A 26,159-nucleotide genomic window follows, 5' to 3' on the forward strand; every position below is an offset into this window, starting at 1 on the left:
AAAGTTGTTAAACTTTGTGTTGATTTGCGTAATAGTGAAAATATACATTTGTGTCATTACTGTGGATCTATGTACAATGACGATATCGCTCATTGTGTACTGGAATGTTCGCATACAGAACCATTACGTGACCAGCTCTGGTGCGAACTCAGTACTGTTAAAGATATAGATTTCTTATTTTATCTTAACGCAATGTCTAATTACCACTTAATTCACGTTCTTCTTGGTGGTTTTCTCAATTATGACTTAACACCTTATGAATTAGAGGAATTTAGAATAAAATCCATAGTTATTATATCTAAAATTCTTCAACAAAGTGGTATCATATAACTTATATTTATCCTTGATGGAGAACTCTGTGACCAATACAGGATATATATACATGTATATATTATATTAGTTGACCAACATTGTCTACACTTTTCCTGATATATTGCATTGTATTGGACAATTAACATGCACGATTAGTGCAACTCACTACTAGTCTGATTACTGTATTTGTTTGATTGTTTGAACTTTTCTTGTAAGGTGTACAAGGTGCTATTTACATTGCTGTGTGTTGTATGTATTATTGCACACACTATGATGATAATGTAGTACGAGGAGTGTAAGTTTTCTATTTTGAGTGATAGAATGTATGTCATTAAATATCACCGTACGATTCTACATTTGTATTTGCCCCTGTTATATTTCTGTGTTGTGTATAGTGTACTGCGCATGTTATTATATCAGTCTATAATGTTTTTATGTCAAAGCGTGTATCACTGTGTAAGGATGTAAACCCGAGTGTGAACGAATTTTCTTTTCTGTCTATGTTGGTTGAGATTTATGTGTATTTTGTGTTATTTCTATTGCTCTTCAAATTTGGAGGAAATAAAGAAATAATAATTGCCAACGGAATGAAATCATAAATTACATGCTTGTCGTCTGCTATTACGGCGATGTTTTAGTATTAATGCTAGATGAACAGTTTGATGGAATTATTCATGGCCGCGGAAATGTCCATTTATCTTATATTACCAATAAAATTTTCAATACTTGTAGGATGGAAATTGGAAATGTTACAATATGATTTTAAGTATATAGTTAATACAAAATGTGCATGCACTACCGACTCGCAGTCATCTCGTGAATGTCGACACGCGCCCGCGAGTGTATCACGTGTGTGTGATATGTATTCCTCTGTGATTTTATTCATGCAATGTAAGATTCCCTGTTATGATACGAAATGTTTGTTTTTATATATTGTTTCGTCCCATCATATTATCGCACTATATCCGTACATAGAAACACGGTTAAGACCAACAGTCGGATAAGTCGAATGTTTTATTTGGTGCTGTCGACCTCGACTTATTCGTGTTTTACTGACAGAATATCATTATAAAACATTAATGTTCCAAAAGATCATGGAAGCATTGAATGTTATGTTTATTATGACGACTATATTTTATCTGATTTAGAAAGATTATCCAGGGTAGGTTTTTGTTACGGGTAAACATATTTTATGCATTATTTCACAATATAAGAACGAAAAAAGTTGGCACGCGTGTTCTTTTTTTTTTCTTTTTTTTTACTGTTTGCTTACTTTTGTTGTGTAGTTTTCGAAGTTGATAAGGAGACCTAAAAATAAATATAACAAATTAAGTTGAAATACTAGATGATAGAGATCACTAATTTAAACACAACCAACACTGCTTCCCCTAGCTATGGTGTTCACATATCACAGTTGATTCCAGTGGACCAGTTCTCATTTTCCGTTAAAGACATCGACTGCGGTGAATGAAGTTTGATCGACATCACGTGATCTCATTTTTAAATATTATATTTCCGTGTGCATTATGAAGTCAGACTTGCTCAATGCTTATTGAGATATACCTAATAGTTCCGTTGTCATCACCCTATTCTCATTTTGAGAAAATGATTTGTCTTGCTGTTACGCTCATGGAACGCCTGGTCGTGTTCGCCTTCCATTTGGTGAGCGCTTCAGGCAAATCTATCAATTCTTTTTGTTCATATTTTACCCATGCTTGATCGATTTTGAGTAAGAACTACTGATATATTATTATGTCAGTATTCTTTGTTGTTTTAGACGGGACAAGCACGAAAGTTTCTACATTGAAACTCCTAATACCTGGAAAGCAGCGAAGCATATAATCTTTCATTTTATACGGTAATACCCTTTTTAATTCAGATACGTACAGCATTGAATCAAAGCTGCCAACTTGTGATATAGACATCTGCCGAGTATCAAAACACGGCACATAATATAGACGGCCGTGAGGGGTGTTTGTATGGACATTCTGATTTGGCCCTCCGTGCTAGATCTGTTTCTTATATATTTTATAAAAATATTTTGTTTTTGCTTAACATTGATAAAACTGATTTTATTCTTGTGTTACAAGCACTTGTATTAGAATCTGATCTTAGACTATTTTTTATATGTTACATATGATGTTATATCACCTCTTGATAGTATTATCTATTTTGCCGACATAAAGAGAAACCATACCTGAAGCATCTCCGCGACTATTTCATAAATCTACATGGTATCGAGCACGAAAGAGCGTTAACTCTGATTGTACCTTTAAGATGCTCACCAGGCAACGCGAGTTTTAGATTTCCCCAACATAATATTGAAAACGATTATTTTTTCGTATTTTTTTTTTTTTTTTTTTTTGCGGTGTTGCAAAACGTTTCACAGCAATGAGGATATTTTGTTCGTGAAAACGGACTACAATTTTCTCTACAGCGTTTCCATTCGACTTACTCGGAATTAACATCCAGATGTTCGTGTTTTATTACCACCAAGAGCTGTGTTTACACTAGATGGGTATCAAAGCATTATCGAGTTCCTCCATTTGGGCTCTCTCGTTTATACCTTCCACTATTCGTAGTTGGGACTTGTAGATCTATCTGTACGATCGTTGCCTTCCCTTAATTTGTTCAAAAACTCTATAAACTCAAATGTACAACCATTTCCACCTATCTACTACAGTTATGGTGAAAGTTAAATATTTTACATACTACTTGTAAATTGTACTACAATTGTAGTGTTCTCAAATTTGATCTGTATCGAGTAAATCTTCTTAATGATCCGTTTTGCAGCTGTGGACATCCTTTTGAAAATGCCTTTCATTTTTTCTTTGAATGCAAATTGTATGAATTGGAAAGATTAAATCTGTTTCAAAATTTAAATGACTTAGGTTTGTTTTTGGATTTAAAACTTCTCCTGTTTGGAAACTCAGATCTTTCTGTAGACTTAAACTCTCTTGTTTTCCGACATGTTCAAAACTACATCAAATCCAGCAATATATTTTTATATGTATTCATGTAATTTTTCTTGCAAACCTGTGTCTATATAAAATAATCTATATATCTGCTTTATGTTTATGCAAATGATGCTACGTAGACGTCAGTGTTTGTGTAGTGGTAATGTTTTCTGGAATTTCTCGTCTACAAAATATCTAAACTTGATAACTAATAAACATAATATTTCCTTATAAAATGTTGAAAATCCTATAGCATTTGTAGGCTAAGCGATTTTGTGCAGTAGTTCTCGGTTCCGATGGAGAACGAATTACTATTTACATTTTAGCCCACCATCATCAGATGGTGGGCTATTCAAATCGCCCTGCGTCCGTGGTCCGTCGTCCGTCCGTCCCTCCGTCCCTCCGTCCGTCCGTCCGTCCGTCCGTAAACAATTCTTGTTATCGCTAATCTTCAGAAAGTACTGAAGGGATCTTTCTCAAATTTCATATGTAGGTTCTCCTCGGTGCCTAGTTATGCATATTGCATTTTGAGACCAATCGGAAAACAACATGGCCGACAGGCAGCCATCTTGGATTTTGACAATTGAAGTTTGTTATCGCTATTTCTCAGAAAGTACTGAAGGGATCTTTCTCAAATTTCATATGTAGGTTTCTCTTGGTGCCTAGTTATGCATATTGCATTTTGAGACCAATCGGAAAACAACATGGCCGACAGGCAGCCATCTTGGATTTTGACAATTGAAGTTTGTTATCGCTATTTCTGTGAAAGTAATGAAGGGATCTTTCTGAAATTTCATATGTAAGTTCCCCTCGGTGCCTAGTTATGCATATTGCATTTTGAGACCAATCGGAAAACAACATGGCCGACAGGCAGCCATCTTTAATTTTGACAATTGAAGTTTGTTATCGCTATTTCTCAGAAAGTACTGAAGGGATCTTTCTCAAATTTCATATGTAGGTTTCTCTTGGTGCCTAGTTATGCATATTGCATTTTGAGACCGATCGGAAAACAACATGGCCGACAGGCAGCCATCTTGGATTTTGACAATTGAAGTTTGTTATCGCTATTTCTGTGAAAGTAATGAAGGGATCTTTCTGAAATTTCATATGTAGGTTCCCCTCGGTGCCTAGTTATGCATATTGCATTTTGAGACCAATCGGAAAACAACATGGCCGACAGGCAGCCATCTTGGATTTTGACAATTGAAGTTTGTTATCGCTATTTCTCAGAAAGTACTGAGGGGATCTTTCTGAAATTTCATATGCAGGTCCCCCTCGGTGCCTAGTTATGCATATTGCATTTTGAGACCAATCGAAAAACAACATGGCCGACAGGCAGCCATCTTGGATTTCGAAAATTGAAACTGGTTATCGCTATTTCTAAGAAAATAATGAAGGGATCTTCCTGAAATTTCATATGTAGGTTCCCCCATGTGCCTAGTTATGCATATTGCATTTTGAGACCAATCGGAAAACAACATGGCCGACAGGCAGCCATCTAGGATTTTGACAATTGAAGTTTGTTATCGCTATTTCTGAAAAAGTACTGAAGGAATCTTTCTTAAATTCCATATATAGGTTCCCCTTGGTGCCTAAATCTTAAATTTTATATATAGGTTTTCCTTTTTTGAAAAGTACTAGAGGTTTCTTCTGAATTTACACAGATTAGTAAGACTTAGAAGAAGAGAAAAGTAGAGAAAAGATCAATCTGACATGGAACCTATGAAGAACATTCAATGGTGGGCGCCAAGATCCCTCTGGGATCTCTTGTTCAAATTGCGAAATAAAGAAGGAATGTGTTAAACATGACTATAGATGTTACACCAACATCATGTCTGTTGGTTTGCTGTGTTTATCACCGCGGTGGCCGAGTGGTTAAGGTGTACCGACACTTTAACACTAGCCCTCCACCTCTGGGTTGCGAGTTCGAAACCTACGCGGGGCAGTTGCCAGGTACTGACCGTAGGCCGGTGGTTTTTCTCCGGGTACTCCGGCTTTCCGGCTTTCCTCCACCTCCAAAACCTGGCACGTCCTTAAATGACCCTGGCTGTTAATAGGACGTTAAACAAAAACAAACCAAAAACAAAGTTTATCACCCAATGAACAGACGGAGTCTCCGTGTAGTAGTTGGTGAATACCTTACTGAACAACACATGGGACGCCCGCGGATACAACAACGACATAACAACCCGATATCTCCGCTTCCCAAGGAAACGCAACCAAACACCTCTGACCTTCACAAGAGGTTCACGTGGCCGCCATTTTAACAGACTGAGCTATCGCGGCCCCACCCAACAGTATTTAGATTATCATTAGTCATTATACTTATACCAGCTTTTCTGTGATTGAATGATACATGTTCTTACTTAAAGAAACCAGTTCTATACCCTCCATACAATGTTTCTTCAGGATAAAACTGTTTTTGTGTGTTTTTTCGACACTCGCACAGCCAGTGTCTCTTTCAGGTTTGGTAGCGTTGTAGAAGCTGGTGGGTACAACATGTTACGAGAGGTCCATCGCCTGCTGTCCAGGGCAACCGGGGTGACCAAGGACTCAATGCTTTAACAGAATAAACAAAGAAAAGTGGGATTTGATATTAACATGGGCACAATACGTTACAGATATGACAAATAACACATGTAACGTGTTACACATGTGACAAAAGAATGAATTTTACTCTTGTGTATAACAAGATGTTTAGATTTAAAACACTTGCATATTTAAAGAAATTAAGGAAAACATCATGTTTCTCCATCAATCATATGTTGACGTTCGGATTGTTTCGGTAGTCATTATCGGAATAGATAAAAAAAGTTTTAGGATAAGTATAAATCTACTCAAGAGTTGGAGTTTAGGCCGGAAGAGTGACTTTTAAGGGGATTGGAGCTCAGTCGTAATCGTCATTGGAATTTTCCTTTATCGTAAATCATAATTGTTTCCACCGTTTTACAGTTGTTTGTATGACTGTTTTCTATTTCCCTGAAGAAATACCAGAGTACGACTGTCTTGAGCTAAATACGATGTTTTCTTCCGCTCATTAAATATCGATCGATCGATGACACGTATGACGTTGAAATGACGTCATGTTTAATTACGTCAGCTGATCTGACACTAAACATTTTAAATCAAGCCTATGATGAAAACACTCCCTGGTCAGGGTCTAGAAAACAAATATAAACCGCATGTCAATGAGTGCACCACTGTTCTTGGGATGGAACTGTTGAGTATAAATGTTTCACATTTAACAAGTACTCAGTTGTATATCACGAATACTTTGTAAACACCAAGGTCGGAAATACACGTATACAATTTAATATGTATGTTTCGAACCTGATGACACACTGACATCGCGCGTAATCCTCAAAATAACAAGGAAGAGTTGTTTGTTTTTCTTTGTATGTTTATCGCCCCATGAACAGTCAGGGTTTATTTTAGGCGGGGTCTCCTTGTAGTAGTTGGTGACTACCTCACTAAACAACATACGGGAGGCCGGTCGCATGCCATCCAGAGCAATAAGGGTAAAATGTCTTGTCGAAGATCACAACCACGACAGCACAGACCAGTCCGTTTTTCAGCTTTCCGTGAAAAAGTAAAATATTTTCAGAATAATGCCTCCATCCGCCAATGTGATTGGCGGTGTTAGCTTAAAACCATATCCTTTCTAAGTCTGTTTAACACTGATCAGTAATATAGTGTGTTGGGCAAAATGAATCACTGTTGAAGTATTTAGTGTTGATATATTAAAGTTGCATAAAGTACCGACTTCCTGTATATAAAAAAGGGAAATATTGTCAAATAGTCTCTCCTGTTAAAATGATATACGAACGTTAAAACACTCGAGAACATCGGCTTTGAAATAAAACAAATACATTGAATTCTCCTATGTAGATTTCACCGACTTCAAATAATCAAAACAATATAAAACAAAAGGTGTGCCAAGTCGATGAAGAGGTGTGATTTTCCGGCCTCTGGTGTGATAAAGATAACACTAACGGGAATTATGTGGAGTCCTTTAATAATGCTTCTTTGACATACCATGACAAAAGGATAGCATTCGGGCACCGAGAATATGAGAGGAGGACAAACATGGCCATTCTGGATTGGAACCATAATGTGGACAGGGAGTACACTTCCATTTCGTATTTTGAGGATGCTAGACACCCCAGAAAACATGCTGGACATAAAAATTTATCTCCTAAGAGTTTTTTCTTTCCTCAATGAAATATGGGGACATGTCATGGACCATTACAACCAGATATAGAAATACTGTGCATGACATGTGACTTTATAAATACATTGTACAACATGTGACGTTGTAAATACAGTGTACAACACGTGACGTTGTAAATACAGTGTACAACATGTGACGTTGTAAATACAGTGTACAACATGTGACGTTGTAAATACATTGTACAACATGTGACGTTGTAAATACATTGTACAACATGTGACGTTGTAAATACAGTGTACAACATGTGACGTTGTAAATACAGTGTACAACATGTGACGTTGTAAATACAGTGTACAACATGTGACGTTGTAAATACATTGTACAACATGTGACGTTGTAAATACATTGTACAACATGTGACTTTGTAAATACATTTTACAACATGTGACGTTGTAAATACATTGTACAACATGTGACGTTGTAAATACATTGTACAACATGTGACGTTGTAAATACAGTGTACAACATGTGACGTTGTAAATACAGTGTACAACATGTGACGTTGTAAATACAGTGTACAACATATGACTTTGTAGATAGTGTACAACATGTGACGTTGTAAATACATTGTACAACATGTGACGTTGTAAATACAGTGTACAACATGTGACGTTGTAAATACAGTGTACAACATGTGACGTTGTAAATACAGTGTACAACATGTGACGTTGTAAATACATGTACAACATGTGACGTTGTAAATACAAATATTGCACTGTCATGATGGAATTTATTTGGATTACATTTCATTCCTTCTTTTGTGGATTATAAGTGAAATTTCTTTTAAATTTTATGCAATTATTTGTTTTGTTTAGATGAACATAGTTTACATTTTAGTAGAGTAAATATCAGTAATGAATATAGATATATATATATATGCATCAAATTACTGACAACAAATGTTAATAGATTACTGACATAAAATTTTAATAAATTACTTATATAAGATTTTATCTAAAAACATAATTATGTCTCCTTGTTATACCTCTTTAGTTTTTATTGATACAGTGTATACATTTAGTAAGTAACCACCAAACAGATAATCACTCAGCCAGCATGATACCGTAGGTCCAGTACCATGTGCCTGTGTTTACAAACACACAGTGGGGCTATTGCTGCCAAGCTATAATCTCCCACCCCTCAATTACCACGCTTGACTCCGGTAGGGACCCATGCTCAGCCCGCCTTTATGAAGGAACCGATTATTTAAAGAGATTTAAAACCGGAGTCTTACGTCACTAGTTTAATACCAAGACTACATCGTAGTTTATTAAAATTCAAATTTCTTTATTGCATTTAGCTTTACAGCTCATTTGCATTGTACAGATGTAATAGTACAAAATTCAGTAGGCGTATTAGCTAAGTTAAGAAGTGGCAGCTTACCGCTCCAAATAGAGACGGGTCGATTTACACGTCCTATCGCCGCATTAAATAATAGGTTGTGTAAATTTTGTAATTTTAAAGTAGAAATGAAATCCTTTTTTTATGTGAATGTATTGGTGACGGTATGGCGACTTGTCGTTAGGGGGCTCCCCAACCACTATCGCTCTTCCTTCATCATTGCATTTAACACAAATATTCTGTAAAGTATTGTATTTTATAATCTATTAAATTGATGTTGTGATGACGAGGATGGGGGCTGTGCGACTTGTCGGTAGGGATTGGCCCACAGCAACTCTTGCACTTCTCCCACCCTCGTATATAGGTTCTATATTTTGTATGTCCATGTACAGTAATATGTTCTGGACCTTAAGTGTCTCGTAAGTCAGATTTGGCTGGGCATGTTTTACAAATAAGTTTGTTGAGTTCTGTGAAAAAAAATGTTGTAAAATATGTATGACACGTAAATAAAATATTTTATTATTATTTATTATTATTATATAATAATGATTTTCAAATTAAATTCAGGACAAATATCTAATTCTATAACATAGAGTGTTCTTCATTGAATTTATTTGTTTCATAAATAAGGAACAATAAACACGGATATATGTATTTTGAGTATGGATTGGTGCACAGCGTATCCTGTTTATATTGAAAGAACAATTGATGGATATGTTTCCGGTGGTTCGGTTTTATACCATTGTGCGGATTACAATCGGTGTTAGCAAGGACGTACAAAAATTATGTCCCTAGTGTTAGTGAGTATAATTATTTATTAATTAGCTATGTCAATTAATGTGTTTCATCAAGATTGCTACAACGTATGCTATATGATATAGTCTTTGCTATATGATATAGTCTTATATAACATTTTCTGGGTATAGAGAGCACACAACATATGATATAGTCTATGCTATGTGATATAGTCTTTGTTATATGACGTGTTCTGGCTATAGAGAGCACACAACATATGCTATATGATATAGTCTTATATGACGTGTTCTGGCTATAGAGAGCACACAACATATGCTATATGATATAGTCTTATATAACATGTTCTGGGTATAGAGAGCACACAACATATGCTATATGATATGGTCTTATATAACGTGTTCTGGGTATAGAGAGCACACAACATATGCTATATGATTTAGTGTTTATAACATGTTCTGGGTATAGAGAGCACACAACTTATGATATATGATATAGTCTTATATAACATGTTCTGGGTATAGAGAGCACACCATGTATGCTTTAAGATATAGTCTTGTATAACATGGTCTCGCTATAGAGAGTACACAACTATGCTTTATGATTTAGTGTTTATAACATGTTCTGGGTATAGAGAGCACACAACGTATGCTATAAGATATAGTCTTATATAACATGTTCTCGGTATAGAGAGCACACAACGTATGCTATATGATATAGTCTTATATAACATGTTCTCGGTATAAAGAGCACACAACCTATGCTATATGATATAGTCTTATATAACATGTTCTCGCTATAGAGAGCACACAACCTATGCTATATGATATAGTCTTATATAACATGTTCTCGGTATAAAGAACACACAACCTATGCTATATGATATAGTCTTATATAAATGTTCTCGGTATAAAGAGCACCTTTATCACACTTGTGTACTTAACTCCTATGTAAGTAAAACTAAGTAAATACACCTGATATACGTACTAGTACCCCATAGCCGCCTCTATCTACATACTCCGTTAGGGCCCCTTTCCACCGCAATGGCTGCAACCGCTCCTGAGTGGGAGGCTGCACACTTACGGGAGATACTAGAGGGGCCAGATCGTAAATATAAATAGTACAGGGACAGTGCTACTACTACAAAACCACACATTTCTCATCACCCGTTGGCCAAGGTGAAAACGCGTGGGGAGAAAAACTTGTATATCTATAGCGGTTTCTTGGGATGTATACATCATTTGTTTACTTTAAACATTTAAGTTGTTGAAGTTCTACAGTGTTGATTTTTAGTATTATTGATCTCTCCACGTCGTAACCATGCCATCGGTGGAGTGTGAAAACAAAAGGTAGGTGTTGATTTAGAAATCGTTAAGATAATACCGTTAGCTTTACTTTATTTCATACCTTCGTGCTTAACGTTCCTGTTTATTTGTTATTTAATTTCCGATATGTTTAGTCAAGAAAAGATTGCATGCAGGTTCTGATTGGGAAGGCTGAATCTATTTTAGGATATATATATATATAACTTTGATCTTGATTAAAAAAAAAGAAAACATAAAATTCAATATCTTGGTGTAATGCACAAACTTTAAACGCGCATTTAAATTGGCTATAGTAACGACATGTTTAGGACATAACTGATCTGGTTCAGATTTGAAAGTGTCCTAATTTGTTCAAACTACTGTGAACACATGATTGATTTTTGCATTTTATGAAAAAAAATTGTTGGACTATCATCTATCTATATTATCTTAAACATACCATGCTTTATTTAAAAAAAACAACAACAGAGAATTCCGACATTATAACAAAATCGTAATTCTATCAATTCGCGTATTGAAATTCAGGCTGCACATTGAAATAGTCATATAGCAAAAGCTACATTCTACATTGAATTATTTACACAGAACATTGAAAAATTCGAACAGAACATTGAAATATTGACACAGTACATCGAAATAGTTACATAAAATCATCGTATTGTAGTTATATGTATACTTTTGGAGATTTTAAATCATTAATCAAATAAATGTATATCTATTTACATTTGGATGACAAAACCACGTTAAAAACTAACTATAGACACACGTGCAGTATATATATGGTCAATTGTAATTTTAACGTTATTAGAGTGACTCAAAATGCATCGTAAACATTCCAAGATACCGTATCAAGAAGTACTAGCCGAATAACACATTATTTCTCTTATATGTGTTTCTTCTTCAAAATTAATCTCATAAATCAAATAACAACTATAATAAAGTGCAAAAAACTGCTCACCAAATTAGTTAATAGATTATATAAATTTCAAACTTCAATACCGTTACTAACGCACATTGAATACCCAGTGAATATCAAGTAAGTATGAATACAATATGTACATTAGATCATTATCATACTAACGGATGAGACGGTACGCCGGGACTGGCGTTCCGGAGTGTATATAGGTATAGCAGGGCTCCTAGACCATCGTTTTAACTCTCTTACAGATGCGATCATGTATTTAGGGTTGAGATGTAGACACAAGACAGGAGGGGGCGATCTGATAAAGAGTATAACTCGGGACGTTTTTTTGACAAGCTAAATAAAACGGCCCTTACCGAAGATAATCTTTTTTTCCACGTTCATTATTGAACCATTAAATAGATAGTAACATGCTTTCCACAGTTCACGTTTAGGTAGATTGAAAAAGTACTTTATATATACCGGGTTCACACTTTTTAAAAGCAGTAAAAAGATCATTGATTTTTGACCTTGTGATTGAGCCTAACTAAACCGATATTTCTGATGATATGAAGATTTTATGACGTTGATATATTGCTATGTAAAAATTGTGAAGATATTTTCAGACATTTATATATATATATTATACATAGATTCATTATACTAGGAAGATTTTTTTCTGACAGAATGATAAGTGGCCGGATATCATGACAGACATGATAATGATACGGGAAATGTTTTCCCGCAACTGCGTTTCCCGTTACTACGTTTCCCGTAACTGCGTTTCCCGTTACTACGTTTCCCGTGAATTATGTCGGTTATCATGGCTATCATGATTTCCGGCCGATTACCGCCCTGTCAGTAAAATGCTTCCGAGATGGATAAACCCCACAGTCCATAACAGTAAGTTTTTCAAGTTTCTGAACTGAATATATATATACATGTATATCTAGAACTCTCATTATAAAATGACATCTTTTCAAATGCCAATGACACAGTCTTGAGGGGCCGCGGTGGCCGAGTGGTTAAGGTGTTCTGACACTTTATCACTAGCCCTCCACCTCTGGGTTGAGAGTTCGACACCTACGTGGGGCAATTGCCAGGTACTGACCGTAGGCCGGTGGTTTTTCTCCGGGTACTCCGGCTTTCCCCACCTCCAAAACCTGGCACATCCTTAAATGACCCTGGCTGTTAATAGGACGTTAAACAAAACAAAACAACACAATCTTGAGATAATTTAGGCCACGAAACATTTTCATTTTTGTTTGGTTGACGTAATAACACCAAATTATCTAGAGCGACTTGGGATACGCAGGAAGTCATATATAGCCATTGATATTTTTAGACTAACAACCTAGAATTTTCATCAGGATGATGAGATGTTTTCCAGGTATTGTAGATTTCTGTCTAATGAAATGTTGAGCCAACGGGGAACAGTTATCCGCCATCATTTTTTTCCAATTTGCAAATTGTAAATCTGTTTAAACTTCCCCCAGGCGTAAAACGTCATGGCTCAGACGTGCTAAACTATCTCAACCAATAACGATTCGGGTTCTTATTCACTGTTCATTGTGCTGTGTTTGATATCCGGATCCGTTGAAACCGTCGATGTTTTTTTTCTGGTTTGGACTTGTTGAATGCTTGGCATAGGAAAGCCTTGATGCAAGCTCAAGGCAAACCTCGTGAAACTAAAGCGTAACGCTGTGCAGGGAAGGCATATACACAAGATACATTGACAAATGACACATTTTAAAACATATATGTGATAGTAGATATAGTATATGCCAAAGATGATCAAAATCATATTTTTTCTCTTCTAATTTTGGTTTGGTTTGTTTTTGTTTAACGTCCTATTAACAGCCAGGGTCATTTAAGGACGTGCCAGGATTTGGAGGTGGAGGAAAGCCGGAGTACACGGAGAAAACACACCGGCCTACGGTCAGTACCTGGCAACTGCCCCACGTAGGTTTCGAACTCGGAACCCAGTGGTGGAGGGCTAGTGTTAAAGTGTCGGTACACCTAAACCACACGGCCACCGAGGCCCCTCTTCTAAGACTCTAAGTATCGCTAAATGGTTTGATGCTTCTTGCCGACACGTTGATAATGTGGTCAACACCACTGCATGAAACAATATATGACATGCTAGTTTAAGATAGCAATGGCGGCAACAGATAATGGATAACTGTGTGGTATTTCCTTAAGACTCGGTTTAGATTGAAGTGGTAGTATATTTCATATCTCTACAGGCATGTACTGGTTGTAATGTTCACGTTTCTAGACAAACTTAACACAGCAACAACATTTTAAATTAATATATCATTTTTTTTTTTGTTAACAGATATATTGTCAATAACAGCTGTACCGGCGGATTCCAATTAGAGACACCTGGTGTTTTTCAGGGCCGTTGGCACTTGTATTTTTTTTACTTATGAAAAGAACTAGAAGTTATGAAAGGAACCAATATTGTTAATTAGCTGAATTTTTTGTTTCTAAATGTCGATAACGAATTCACGGCGTGGCTAAAAATACAGTGTGCAATACTTTTGAGAGACACTCAATTTTACGATATCACACTTAAAATCTTAGATAGGAGCACTCTATTTTAAATAAAAGAAATATCGCTAAAATTATTTGGTTGTGACTACTGATTGGGAATGTGTTATAAGTAGGGAGGCCTTGCATATGGTCTTCTAATGACGGTTTGATATGCATACATATTATGGGACATATCGAAAACCAATATGGCAGTCATCTTCAATTTTGATATTTCGAGATTGTTAGCGCTTTTCCTCTGACACTATTGAACTTCTCCTTTTGATAATGTTCATGGTAGTTCCTTAATATGCTTGTCTCTTTTTGGAACTGAACGGAAACCAACATGGCTGACAGGCGGCCATTGAGTATTATTGGAGTTTAATTATCTTTATTTTGTTATCATGGTTTCTCAGAGGAAAGTTCTTCATTTATCTTTCTTAATGTCCATATTTAGGGTGATACACAACTTTTTAATGTGCAGTGGAGTGAGAGAAAATTATTTTCTGGTCAGGTATAATAAAATATATGAAATTTTCAAATTGACTAGAATATTGAAATTATAAAATAAATTTAGGTTTATAATTCTGGTCTCGAGGGTATGTCTGATTCTAGACCTGAGTTTCAAACTAGGGGGAGATAATCTAGTATTAGAATTTAGTGAAACAATATTATAACAACAACTTATAGGGGCTGGTGGCCAGTGTACTAGTACTCTTGCCTTACCACTGCTGATTTTGATATTTTGTTCATTCAGTGCTCTGTAAACGTACATATTTTAGCGGAAATCTAATGTTAGCGTTTTCGCGCTGGAAGCTTTCCGCTAAATTATGATTCCGCTCATTGTAGTTTATCTACATTGGTTTCCATGGCAGCCATTTTTGGTGTGCTAATTCATCATTACGCTAAACTGTTTTAATTTGGTTTTGTGCTAAAATTTGAGTGAGTCATGTTAAGTATAGTTGCTGTATATTAACTGTTCTTTGCTCTTTATATTATTTATAAATTTAATCTCTATTTCAATTTACATTGTGTATGTCCGTTTTTTTTTATTTAAATCTATGATTGTTTCATAAATATCCTAGAACGTTATATTACAATATCACCTGATCATGAAATCAATGATACCAGTTGTTTTTGTCGAACGTTGGCATGTGCAATACTATTTACATTTACAAATATTGTTTTAAGGTTAATAACTGAAAAAACCAAGGGGACATAACTGTTATCCTAATTATATCGTGTATCGGCTGATTAAAAAAAAGTGTTAAGACAAACTACAGGATGTACTTATCCCTGCTGTATAATGCTAATGACAAAAAAGTCATGTCAATGCAATATTTTCTAATTCATCTACTGTATTGGTAAATTGACTTTGACGTCCAGTTAATCAATGCAAATATTCGAATTTAGCAACGAAAATTAACTTGAATTAGATAAAAGCATTGTTATATACTGTAGTGGCTATTTGAAATGGCGTTTAAATTGGCTTCTGTGTTACTTGTGATGCTTTGATAGATTTGTGTTGGTTGTATTGGATGAAGATAGGGTTGGTGGAATATTAAAATACAAGATACATGTATCAAACCTATGTTGTGCCAGGTTCAATTTCTATGCTGACTGTAGTAGATGCTAAATCGGATGAAATAAAACACTCGATCTGTATCCTTAATCCTACAATAAACCTCGCGCTACATGTAGAGCTAATTACACGGCCAATTTCCACAGACACCAAAGTGTAACCCTGCTTTTACAAACATTCTCTATTGGGAACTCGCATAATTACCGGTTCCTCTTTTGGTACACAAGATCTGGCAATGTTTACTGAAGCGTTCCGCGAGGGTTTCAACCGATCTCATTTTAGCTATCTTTACTGACACGTGAAACTAACTGATGTTTCAATTCGAAATCATCGTATTTTTATTTCATGTTAATGCCTTTATCGCATAATTATGTTTACTTAAGATATACCAAAAATGTTTCTAATTATACAAATAACTAAGATCTTTCCTCTATATATTAAAACCGTACTAGAACAGATTTTTTGGACGAGGAATAAATAAAATCCAAAGGAATAATAATCATCAATTCATCACCTTTGCTGAAAGTTCTGAAGCATTAACGCTTTATCCTTCAATAAGACTACTATATATTGTTTATGAACTATGCAAGCATTATGATAAGCAATCATAAAACAAAACAAAAAATATCTATATCAGTTTTACAAATTAATAATTTTTTTGTCGGAAAAATATCATTAGTGTGTGGAGAGAATGGCACTTCAGTATAGCAGGCAACATTTGTTAAACAGATCCAATGATATTAACATCTTACGATGTATATAACAGGGTTAAAGACACAGGTGAAGCTAATATCATCGAACTACCATCTAATCATTGCGGTTTACCGGTATATCACAGCAAATGTAGTTGAAAAAACATCTGCTTTTGGAATCGCATATGACCGAGTTGTTCTCTGGGAACGATCTGTGGATTATTTCACGCTTCATGCTGTAAGACCTTGAAGACTTGGTGGATATGGGAAATATATCTATATTTTTTTTTGCAACAAAGAAAAGACAACAGGAACACAATATCTTGGGAAATAAACATTTGGATACGTAACAACAACAGAGATGTTTTACCTGGTACGATATCTATCAACAGCAAACCGTGTCGGCTGTAGGATTTTTTTTTGTGGAAGAGTGGGAAATCTGGACTTGTACAAAACAAAGTATATAGAAGGTTAATCTCATAAGTTAGTTATTACATGCTTACAGTCAAGGCTGTCAAGGTCATCATAAAAAATGGTGACTGAAAATGGCTCGTTAGAAAGAAAAAATGGTAATTGAATATCGGTCATTAGAGAAAATAATAGTTAGTGAAAATTACCATAAAATGTCAACATCAAACATCAAACATATAATACAAAAAGTTGTATATGTGTGTATGGTTCCTCATATCTTGTGGGGTACAGATCAACAGCTTTCAGATAGTTCAACAGTTTGTTTATATAAACAGTTTGGAGCATAATATTTGCTATTCTGTTGAACAAAACTTTCTCTTTCGAGTTGTAAATCATTAAAATTGGTTCATTTCAACGCACTGGGGCTGGCCCTAACGCCTCCATCAATAAGAATGCTTTATATATGTCTGACCCACCAAAAGACAGGCAAGGACAGCCTCGGCTGTCCCTGTAGCAAGGAGACCATTCACCGATATTTACTTTAATCGAATGTAATATTTAGTCTACATACTGACCCCATCACGTTTTCCACTGTGATATTTAGAAAATAGTTATAAATGGGTTAAAAGCGGTCAACGAAGTTTAAAATTAGTGATTGGAATGGATAATGTCACTTTTGCGACGCAATCTGCTTGTCCAGTAATCCAGAAAAATACATTTAATTTTGGAGAAGATTATGTATCAAAACTAGTCTTTTTGTAAAGAGATATTATCCAGTTTTCTGTTTCTCTATAAGACAGATAGAGAGAACCGATGACTGCTCTCATGATATTGTTAGCTCTAATGTGTTAACTGCCGAGATAGATAGCATGGCTTTTGCAGAAAAAAAATGAACATCATTTGGAAGCCGGCATCCCAATACAGTATCTGTCGTAACCAAGGCTGCCGTTAACTTATTAGCGTCCTAAGAACCATCTGCTTAGAATTATTTAAGCCACTGTATTTTGAATGTTTGTCAAAGAAGGATGAACGAAAGGTACGAGAGTCAGTGTTAGATTTAAATATTTGATGAAGAGAAAAGTCACGTTTTGGTAAATTCAAAATCCACTGAGAAAATCCATCGTTCGAAAGAGTCCGATTATATTGACATCAATATGGGCATTTTAAAAAGAAGATTGAATGTGTATACCAAACATATACAATTTGGTTTACTTTGAAACAAATTCTAATAATTTGGATCGAATACAAGTCAATATATATTTGGGGGAAATCATTTGACGTTTTTAGAGGAAGTCAGATTATATTCCATTGCTTCAACTCAGTAAAGCTCCATCACCGTACTCCAATTTCATGCTCTAATTGACAACATGTCAGAAATTCTGTCTACCACCACGAGGAATCTGTGACGGCCTGGTGAGTTCAGATAGAAGACACGCCAGACTAGGTCAGACGTTCGTACTCAGGTTACGTGTGACGCCGATCACATTATTGTCATTCCAAGGCTCGACTGTCCCATTATACTCTCATTTTGCGAATTGTTCCCCCTCTTGATCTTTGCGAGTTATGCAGAAGTGGATGGCTAATTCGTATAAGACTGCCAGACCCTTGCTTTTCCACAGGCCGTCAGTCGACAAGATCAATTATTCATTTCATCGTAGAAAGAAAAATTCCACACGAAGAAACATTTAGTAATGTACAGACTATTTGAGCTTCACCCCACTTTCTGTGGCCATTTGGCCCTCGATTGAGTTTAACCGTTTATTTTATTAATCCTAAGATTGTATTTTATATAAATGCGGTGCATCACATTGCTCATCATAATAAATGCTTTATAATGCAGCAGACCACGTGCTTCGTGCGTGTAACATGGTAAGGCTACACATATTTATTTTCTAGACCATTTTCTATACCAGCGCATTTAGTAGGTAAATACATACAAAATACGTACGATCATCTAATGGGAAACATTTACATCGTAACGAGTACATTTACCTCATGGTAAATTTGATTGTGTCCCGCAGGGTGCGTAGAAACTTTTCACGTTTCAGTTGCTACCATCGCGGCTAATACCGAAGTAATATGCCTATGATACTAGATGTACGCTAATGCAATGTATTTTTCACTCTCGTGTTTGTATCTGTCACAGACCGCGTGCACTAACGCGGAGACGCCGGAGAACGTTAATGATACATCATAACACATTTAAGTGCCCGATAATTAGGAAGAGTGGCACCTGCAACTGGAATACCAATTTCTTTAACGACCTATCATAGAAAAGAGGTACTGTTGAGGATGCTAAAGAGGGGATCAACAGCCCGTATAAATCATACTGCACATGACATGCTAGCGTAAGGTGAAAGGGCATTGGTAGCTCATTTTTATGCAATACTTCTGTATAAAGAGTTCCAAAGGGAGTAAAAATGTGAATTCCGAAAATGAAGAATTTTATTTTATTTTAGAAGCATATAATAAAGATCTAGGTCAAAATATTATGTCATGTTCTGCAATAGTGAGCCTTGATGTACATGGACAAGCTGAATAGGTATGTAAAGAGTATAACCAAATCACAATATAATGCGTTTTCGTTTGTTTTCCCCCCTAAGTTAAATTTGATTTATATTAAAGTTATTGCTTTGATATTCGTGTGTAAGTTAATTTTGTGTTAATGTATATAATGATATGAAAACAGGGAATGTAATACAATTATTATAATTTTAGCTGTTTTACGTATCCATCATGATTGATTATTGTCTCAATTGTAATAAAGGTGTTGTTGCGTTACACCATTTATAGAATAACATAATGTTATATATTTCTTTTTTTTATTTTACGCTTAACATACATGCCACCTACTTTGTATACTAATGAAACTGTTTGATGAAGTCATTTGCGACAATGCACGTGAAGTAAATAAGTCTGTGTTGTAAAGCCAAAGATAAAACCTGATACAAGTTCCTTGACACTACTGTATACGTATCAGAGAGAGGGAGACATCTCGTAACGCAGGTCCTATAGCACATCGCTCAATAAAACGTAATCAGGAACGGACCGTTCTCATACAAGCTAATCCGCCACATATTGTTTTCATGTTTCGGATGCTTAACAACACTTGTAAGTTAGAGGTAATAGTAAACTGACTCGACTCTTTATGAGAACACAATGTCTGCTATGGGTGATGGTGTCTTTCGTTTGACAGTGAGGCTTGCCGTCTGCTGCGATAACTCACGGAGAAATTTGTGTGATGTTCTGATTAGACTTATTTTGCAATGTGTTTTGATATTCACTGATGTAAAATGTCTCTTATCACCGAGAATGCAACCATTCTTTCATTTTATTATGAGATTACTGGAGTACGGTGATACGCGAGTGATAGGGTGATTCAATGTGTACCGCATTTACGACCCGGTTTCAATCGTCATATGTAATATAGGGGAAATATGGCGTTGAATTAATAGTGATGATACATTCATTTGTCAGCAGTACGGTTAGCATGTGGGAAGATGAATACATAGATTAGTGAGTATAGTATGGTAAATGTTTAGTATGAAGGATTAGCAGACGTACGGTAAAAGCTTAGTCTGGCGGAATAGGAGAAGTACGGTAAAGGCTTAGTATAAAGGATTAGGAAATGTATGTTAAAAGGTCAGTATGGCGGATTAGGAGAAGTGTGGTAAAAACTTAGTGTGACGGACTAGGAGTATGGTAAAAACTTAGTATAAAGGACTAGGAGGAGTACGGTAAAACTTAGTATAAAGGATGAGGAGTACCGTACAAGCTTAGTATAAAGTATGAGGAGTACGGTAAAAACTTAGTATAAAGGAAGAGGAGTACGGTAAAAAGTTAGTATAAAGGATGAAAAGTACAGTAAAAACTTAGTATAAAGTATGAGGAGTACGGTAAAAACTTAGTATAAAGTATGAGGAGTACCGTAAAAAGTTAGTATAAAGTATGAGGAGTACGGTAAAAAGTTAGTATAAAGGAAGAGGAGTACGGTAAAAACTTAGTATAAAGCATGAGAAGTACGGTAAAAAGTTAGTATAAAGTATGAGAAGTACGGTAAAAACTTAGTATAAAGTATGAGAAGTACGGTAAAAACTTAGTATAAAGTATGAGGAGTACCGTACAAGCTTAGTATAAAGTATGAGGAGTACGGTAAAAACTTAGTATAAAGTATGAGGAGTACGGTAAAAACTTAGTATAAAGTATGAGGAGTACGGTAAAAACTTAGTATAAAGTATGAGGAGTACGGTAAAAAGTTAGTATAAAGTATGAGGAGTACGGTAAAAACTTAGTATAAAGGATGAGGAGTACGGTAAAAACTTAGTATAAAGGAAGAGGAGTACGGTAAAAAGTTAGTATAAAGTATGAGGAGTACCGTACAAGCTTAGTATAAAGGAAGAGAAGTACGGTAAAAAGTTAGTATAAAGTATGAGGAGTACGGTAAAAACTTAGTATAAAGTATGAGGAGTACGGTAAAAAGTTAGTATAAAGTATGAGGAGTACGGTAAAAAGTTAGTATAAAGTATGAGGAGTACGGTAAAAAGTTAGTATAAAGGAAGAGAAGTACGGTAAAAAGTTAGTATAAAGGAAGAGGAGTACGGTAAAAACTTAGTATAAAGTATGAGGAGTACGGTAAAAACTTAGTATAAAGTATGAGAAGTACGGTAAAAACTTAGTATAAAGTATGAGGAGTACGGTAAAAAGTTAGTATAAAGTATGAGGAGTACGGTAAAAAGTTAGTATAAAGTATGAGGAGTACGGTAAAAAGTTAGTATAAAGTATGAGGAGTACGGTAAAAAGTTAGTATAAAGTATGAGGAGTACGGTAAAAAGTTAGTATAAAGTATGAGGAGTACGGTAAAAACTTAGTATAAAGTATGAGGAGTACGGTAAAAACTTAGTATAAAGGATGAGGAGTACGGTAAAAACTTAGTATAAAGGAAGAGGAGTACCGTAAAAAGTTAGTATAAAGTATGAGGAGTACGGTAAAAAGTTAGTATAAAGTATGAGGAGTACGGTAAAAAGTTAGTATAAAGTATGAGGAGTACGGTAAAAACTAAGTATAAAGGAAGAGGAGTACCGTAAAAAGTTAGTATAAAGTATGAGGAGTACGGTAAAAACTTAGTATAAAGTATGAGGAGTACGGTAAAAAGTTAGTATAAAGTATGAGGAGTACCGTAAAAACTTAGTATAAAGGAAGAGGAGTACGGTAAAAACTTAGTATAAAGGAAGAGGAGTACGGTAAAAAGTTAGTATAAAGTATGAGGAGTACGGTAAAAAGTTAGTATAAAGTATGAGGAGTACGGTAAAAAGTTAGTATAAAGTATGAGGAGTACGGTAAAAAGTTAGTATAAAGTATGAGGAGTACGGTAAAAACTTAGTATAAAGGAAGAGGAGTACGGTAAAAAGTTAGTATAAAGTATGATGAGTACCGTAAAAGCTTAGTATAAAGTATGAGGAGTACGGTAAAAAGTTAGTATAAAGGATGAGGAGTACGGTAAAAAGTTAGTATAAAGTATGAGAAGTACGGTAAAAAAATCGTTCATCAACACAGGTTAAGGTCATTAGGAGCAGTAAATGTTGAGTAATATAGGTAAAAAGAAACATCAAAACAAAAAGGGAACAGACAACATCGACGAACTCGAACAATATCACACAAATAGAGACGCCAGATATCAACACGCTGGTTAGCTAAATATTGTTGAATAGGCCAATAGCTTTCATGTAATCTGAAATTTTGTTGATGCTGACAGTCACAAATAAAGATATGAGAGTTGTTATGTCTTGGTAAAAAGATATCGTGTTTGCCACGGAGACATTAAAGTATTCGTACCAAGTCTTAAAATCTGTAAAATGAAGTCGAATATCTGAAGCTGCGTAATGATAAGATTGCCTTTGCAACGTGTTCAGCCTTTTCATTGCCCAGTATGATACTCAGCATAATGCGTTTTCACAGTTATGCTACGTAGAAATATTATCATTTGATGAATTCAATAAATATAGATGATTTCTCAAACAACATGTCTTAATAACATGCAAGTATATTCTACCTATCAATTCAAATGTTCTTATTTGTTTTTGTGAAACCCATCAACCCATATCACCTTGATATGCACTAAAGACCCAAACTATATAACGTCTATCGGTTATATATAAATAGGTTTTTACGTTTCCTAATCTACTTATATAGTTATTAGTCGCATTGTCATGACATTCATTTTCTTTCCTAGAATAGTATACAATGCATGTGAAGGATGACGCAAAGATTTTTGACCAATACTTATGTGGACTATACATGGTCCAATAAGTTTACCTTGATGGTAAACCCATCCTGATAATCCTACCTATTGTAAATATTCCTATAATGAGCGACACAATTCAATATGTTTTGAGGATATCTGAGCACAGTTTTCATTAACATCCCTTAACTAATGAAATCATATTTACACACATGCATTATGTACTTTACACGAACGATTTGTAAAAATAATAATGATAATTAGTATATACATCTGTGAGCGTAAGTATTGATGTTAATATTGTGCGAAAGGGCGAGGGTAATATATGAGAGAGATCGAGAAAGTGTATGCCTTCATGTAATTAAAAAAAAATAATAGGACAGTTTCTGTGAACTTGTTATGAAAGAGAAAGACATTAAAAGATGGAATGAATGAAGTATGGCGAATGATAGCCCTCTTACACGAGGACAATGATGTATATGTTTGCAACTTAGAAAAATAAAACCTTAAAAGAAAAAAAAACTAATGAAATTCCTTAACTTCAATTTTCCATGGGGACACATTACATACAAAAAGGAACGTTCCTTAGTCATAATGTTCCCCTCACGTCAAATCAGGCCTTCTTTTGAGTTAAGTAACGTTGAATAAAACTGGGCCAGGTACTGAAATCTATTGGCAGTGATGAAGTCGATTGAGTCTGTCATGTTATATACATGTTTGTTTTAAATGTATTTCCGCACCGAACTTGTTAAACATGATACTTGTCAATTATGTCTACTTAAAACTCTGTATATATCATCATTTCTCACATTCAGAAACGTCAGAAACGCGATATGTTTCACTTAATTGGGGAAAGCGAACTATCAATATTCTCTGGACTTATCTCATCACAGAATGTGTTGGAGAACGTAAACAAAACAGACCCCTTAGGATATCATTACTCTCAATCAAAATATCTTTATTTTAGTACATATGGTCAGTTCTGCCGGAGTATCTGCCACTTCAGTGAAGACTGGGAACCATTACTCAATGGCATTTTACTCAGGAGTCAAAAACAATTGTTCCGTCAGCATACGTAAATGAAAACGTTAAATTTGATGACAACATACATTTAAATGTGACATTATTGAAATTATAATTTAAGCGTCATGGTAAATAAATGAATATAAGTGTTTTGTTTCAGTGTAAATTTCATTTAACATTTAAACTTTAGAATAGCCTTTTTTTTGAAGTTGACTATGCTTTCTAAGACTGCGACATCAGCCATATATCTCTGCCAGAATTGAAATGCTTTATGTTATCGCAAACGAAAATGATAATTACCGCAAACATAAGCAGGCTAAGTTATCGGCTCTCCTTAATTTTTTAACTGTCCAATACATTAAAATTGACCATAAGATAATTGTAGAAGAAAATAATAAATAGTTTTTTTGATATGGTAAAGAAAGTATCTCAACTTAATGTATACAATTCTTTAACTACTGTTGTTAAATGAAGTAAATATCACTATTATTACCAACACTAGCACAGACATGATCCAGGTTTACTTAATAGCTTTTCGTGGTCCATTAGGAAACATCGTGGAAGTGATTTCAAACCTGTTTACTCATTCAAATATTGTCTTGTATAGTTCTCTGATATTGTTCAGTTGCGTAAGAGCTATCTACGAAATATATATTGGTTTAACTATATTCACATAACAAAGACAACATCAGACAACGAAATGCAAAATAACGAGTTATTAAAATTTATTGACTACAATTAATATTGAGATTAAGCTAATACATTTTCAAAGTAATGGCTTCATCTAGTATATTTTAATTTATTTTGTTTTCGTTTGTTTTGTTCTTATTTTAGCGCCTTTCGCGTTTAAGCATCTGCTACATTAAGATTGCGCTGATTGAAGGTTTTTTTTAAATTTGTTTCCTATGGCGATTATTATTTGGACGGCGCCAATAAATCATTGCGTTAATCTGTTTAAATTCAGTGTTGGGCTAAAAACGTACGTCAAAACACATACACTACTTAACTTCTTAACGACCCATGAACATTTAACGGGTCATTAAGGCCAACAAACCGCGAGAAAAAAGGTATTAAACGTAACAACACCTAATGAAAGAAATATGTGAAAATATGTTGATATATTCACAGATATATTTCAAAAAGATATATGTGGCTATGTTTATTCTTGTTGTAAAGACCGACGGCTTTCAGATACTTAAACAATACTATGAACTTTCAATCATTCCGCTCAAGTTGATTCAAAAGTGAATAGCTCCTTTAAATTCAAATTTAGTAATGCATGCATATACAGTTTATACCGGCTAGAGACTATTTAATTGTATACTACAATTGTTTCGTTCTTCTAAGACACATTAATGATGCCTATGACGAAATGGAAACTAGAAAAACCAAAAGTGATATACAAATATTCCAGAGTGAGATGTTTGGCTGTAAATATGGATTTGATATTTGGTTTGTGCTAGTATTGTTTTACGTTCTATCAACAGCTAGGATCATTGAATGACAACCTCCTTGTGTGCGAGATGCGAGCGTTTAGTGAATGCATGTTCTATTTTGGTTTTCATCGCTGATTTTAAAGGATTACTTGAGAATAAAAATCAACATTTAATATGAATTCAGTAATGTGGCTATGGAAATGACAAAACAAGATTGTTCTTATTGTTTGACATGTTATCAAATCTTATTCATTAACAGGACAGAGGGAAGTTGGTGGAAGCGCCGGACCCTACTAGAGAAAATCCTAATAGTGCTAATCGTGGTGATTATACTAGTCGTATTACTACTAGTCATTCTGCTTGCTTTGGGAGTAGCCAGTTACAAGGAACAGCAAGGTAAGAGGTGTAAGGGGTGCGAGCTGTTG

General features: G+C 35.0%; 1 protein-coding gene across 1 annotated transcript in view; it reads left to right on the top strand.

The window, feature by feature from the left end:
- The first annotated feature begins 10,668 nt into the window (after nucleotides 1–10,668).
- Nucleotides 10,669–26,159, top strand: part of LOC117344705 (neprilysin-4-like) — a 38,771-nt gene continuing 23,280 nt past the window's right edge. The window contains exons 1-2 of the mRNA XM_033907534.1: nucleotides 10,669–10,943; nucleotides 25,994–26,130. Of these exons, the coding sequence (XP_033763425.1) occupies nucleotides 10,915–10,943; nucleotides 25,994–26,130 (166 nt within the window). The 5' untranslated portion in view covers nucleotides 10,669–10,914. The remainder of the gene's footprint in view (nucleotides 10,944–25,993; nucleotides 26,131–26,159) is intronic.

Source organism: Pecten maximus, chromosome 16 (assembly GCF_902652985.1).
Source record: "Pecten maximus chromosome 16, xPecMax1.1, whole genome shotgun sequence".
NCBI lineage: Eukaryota > Metazoa > Mollusca > Bivalvia > Pectinida > Pectinidae > Pecten > Pecten maximus.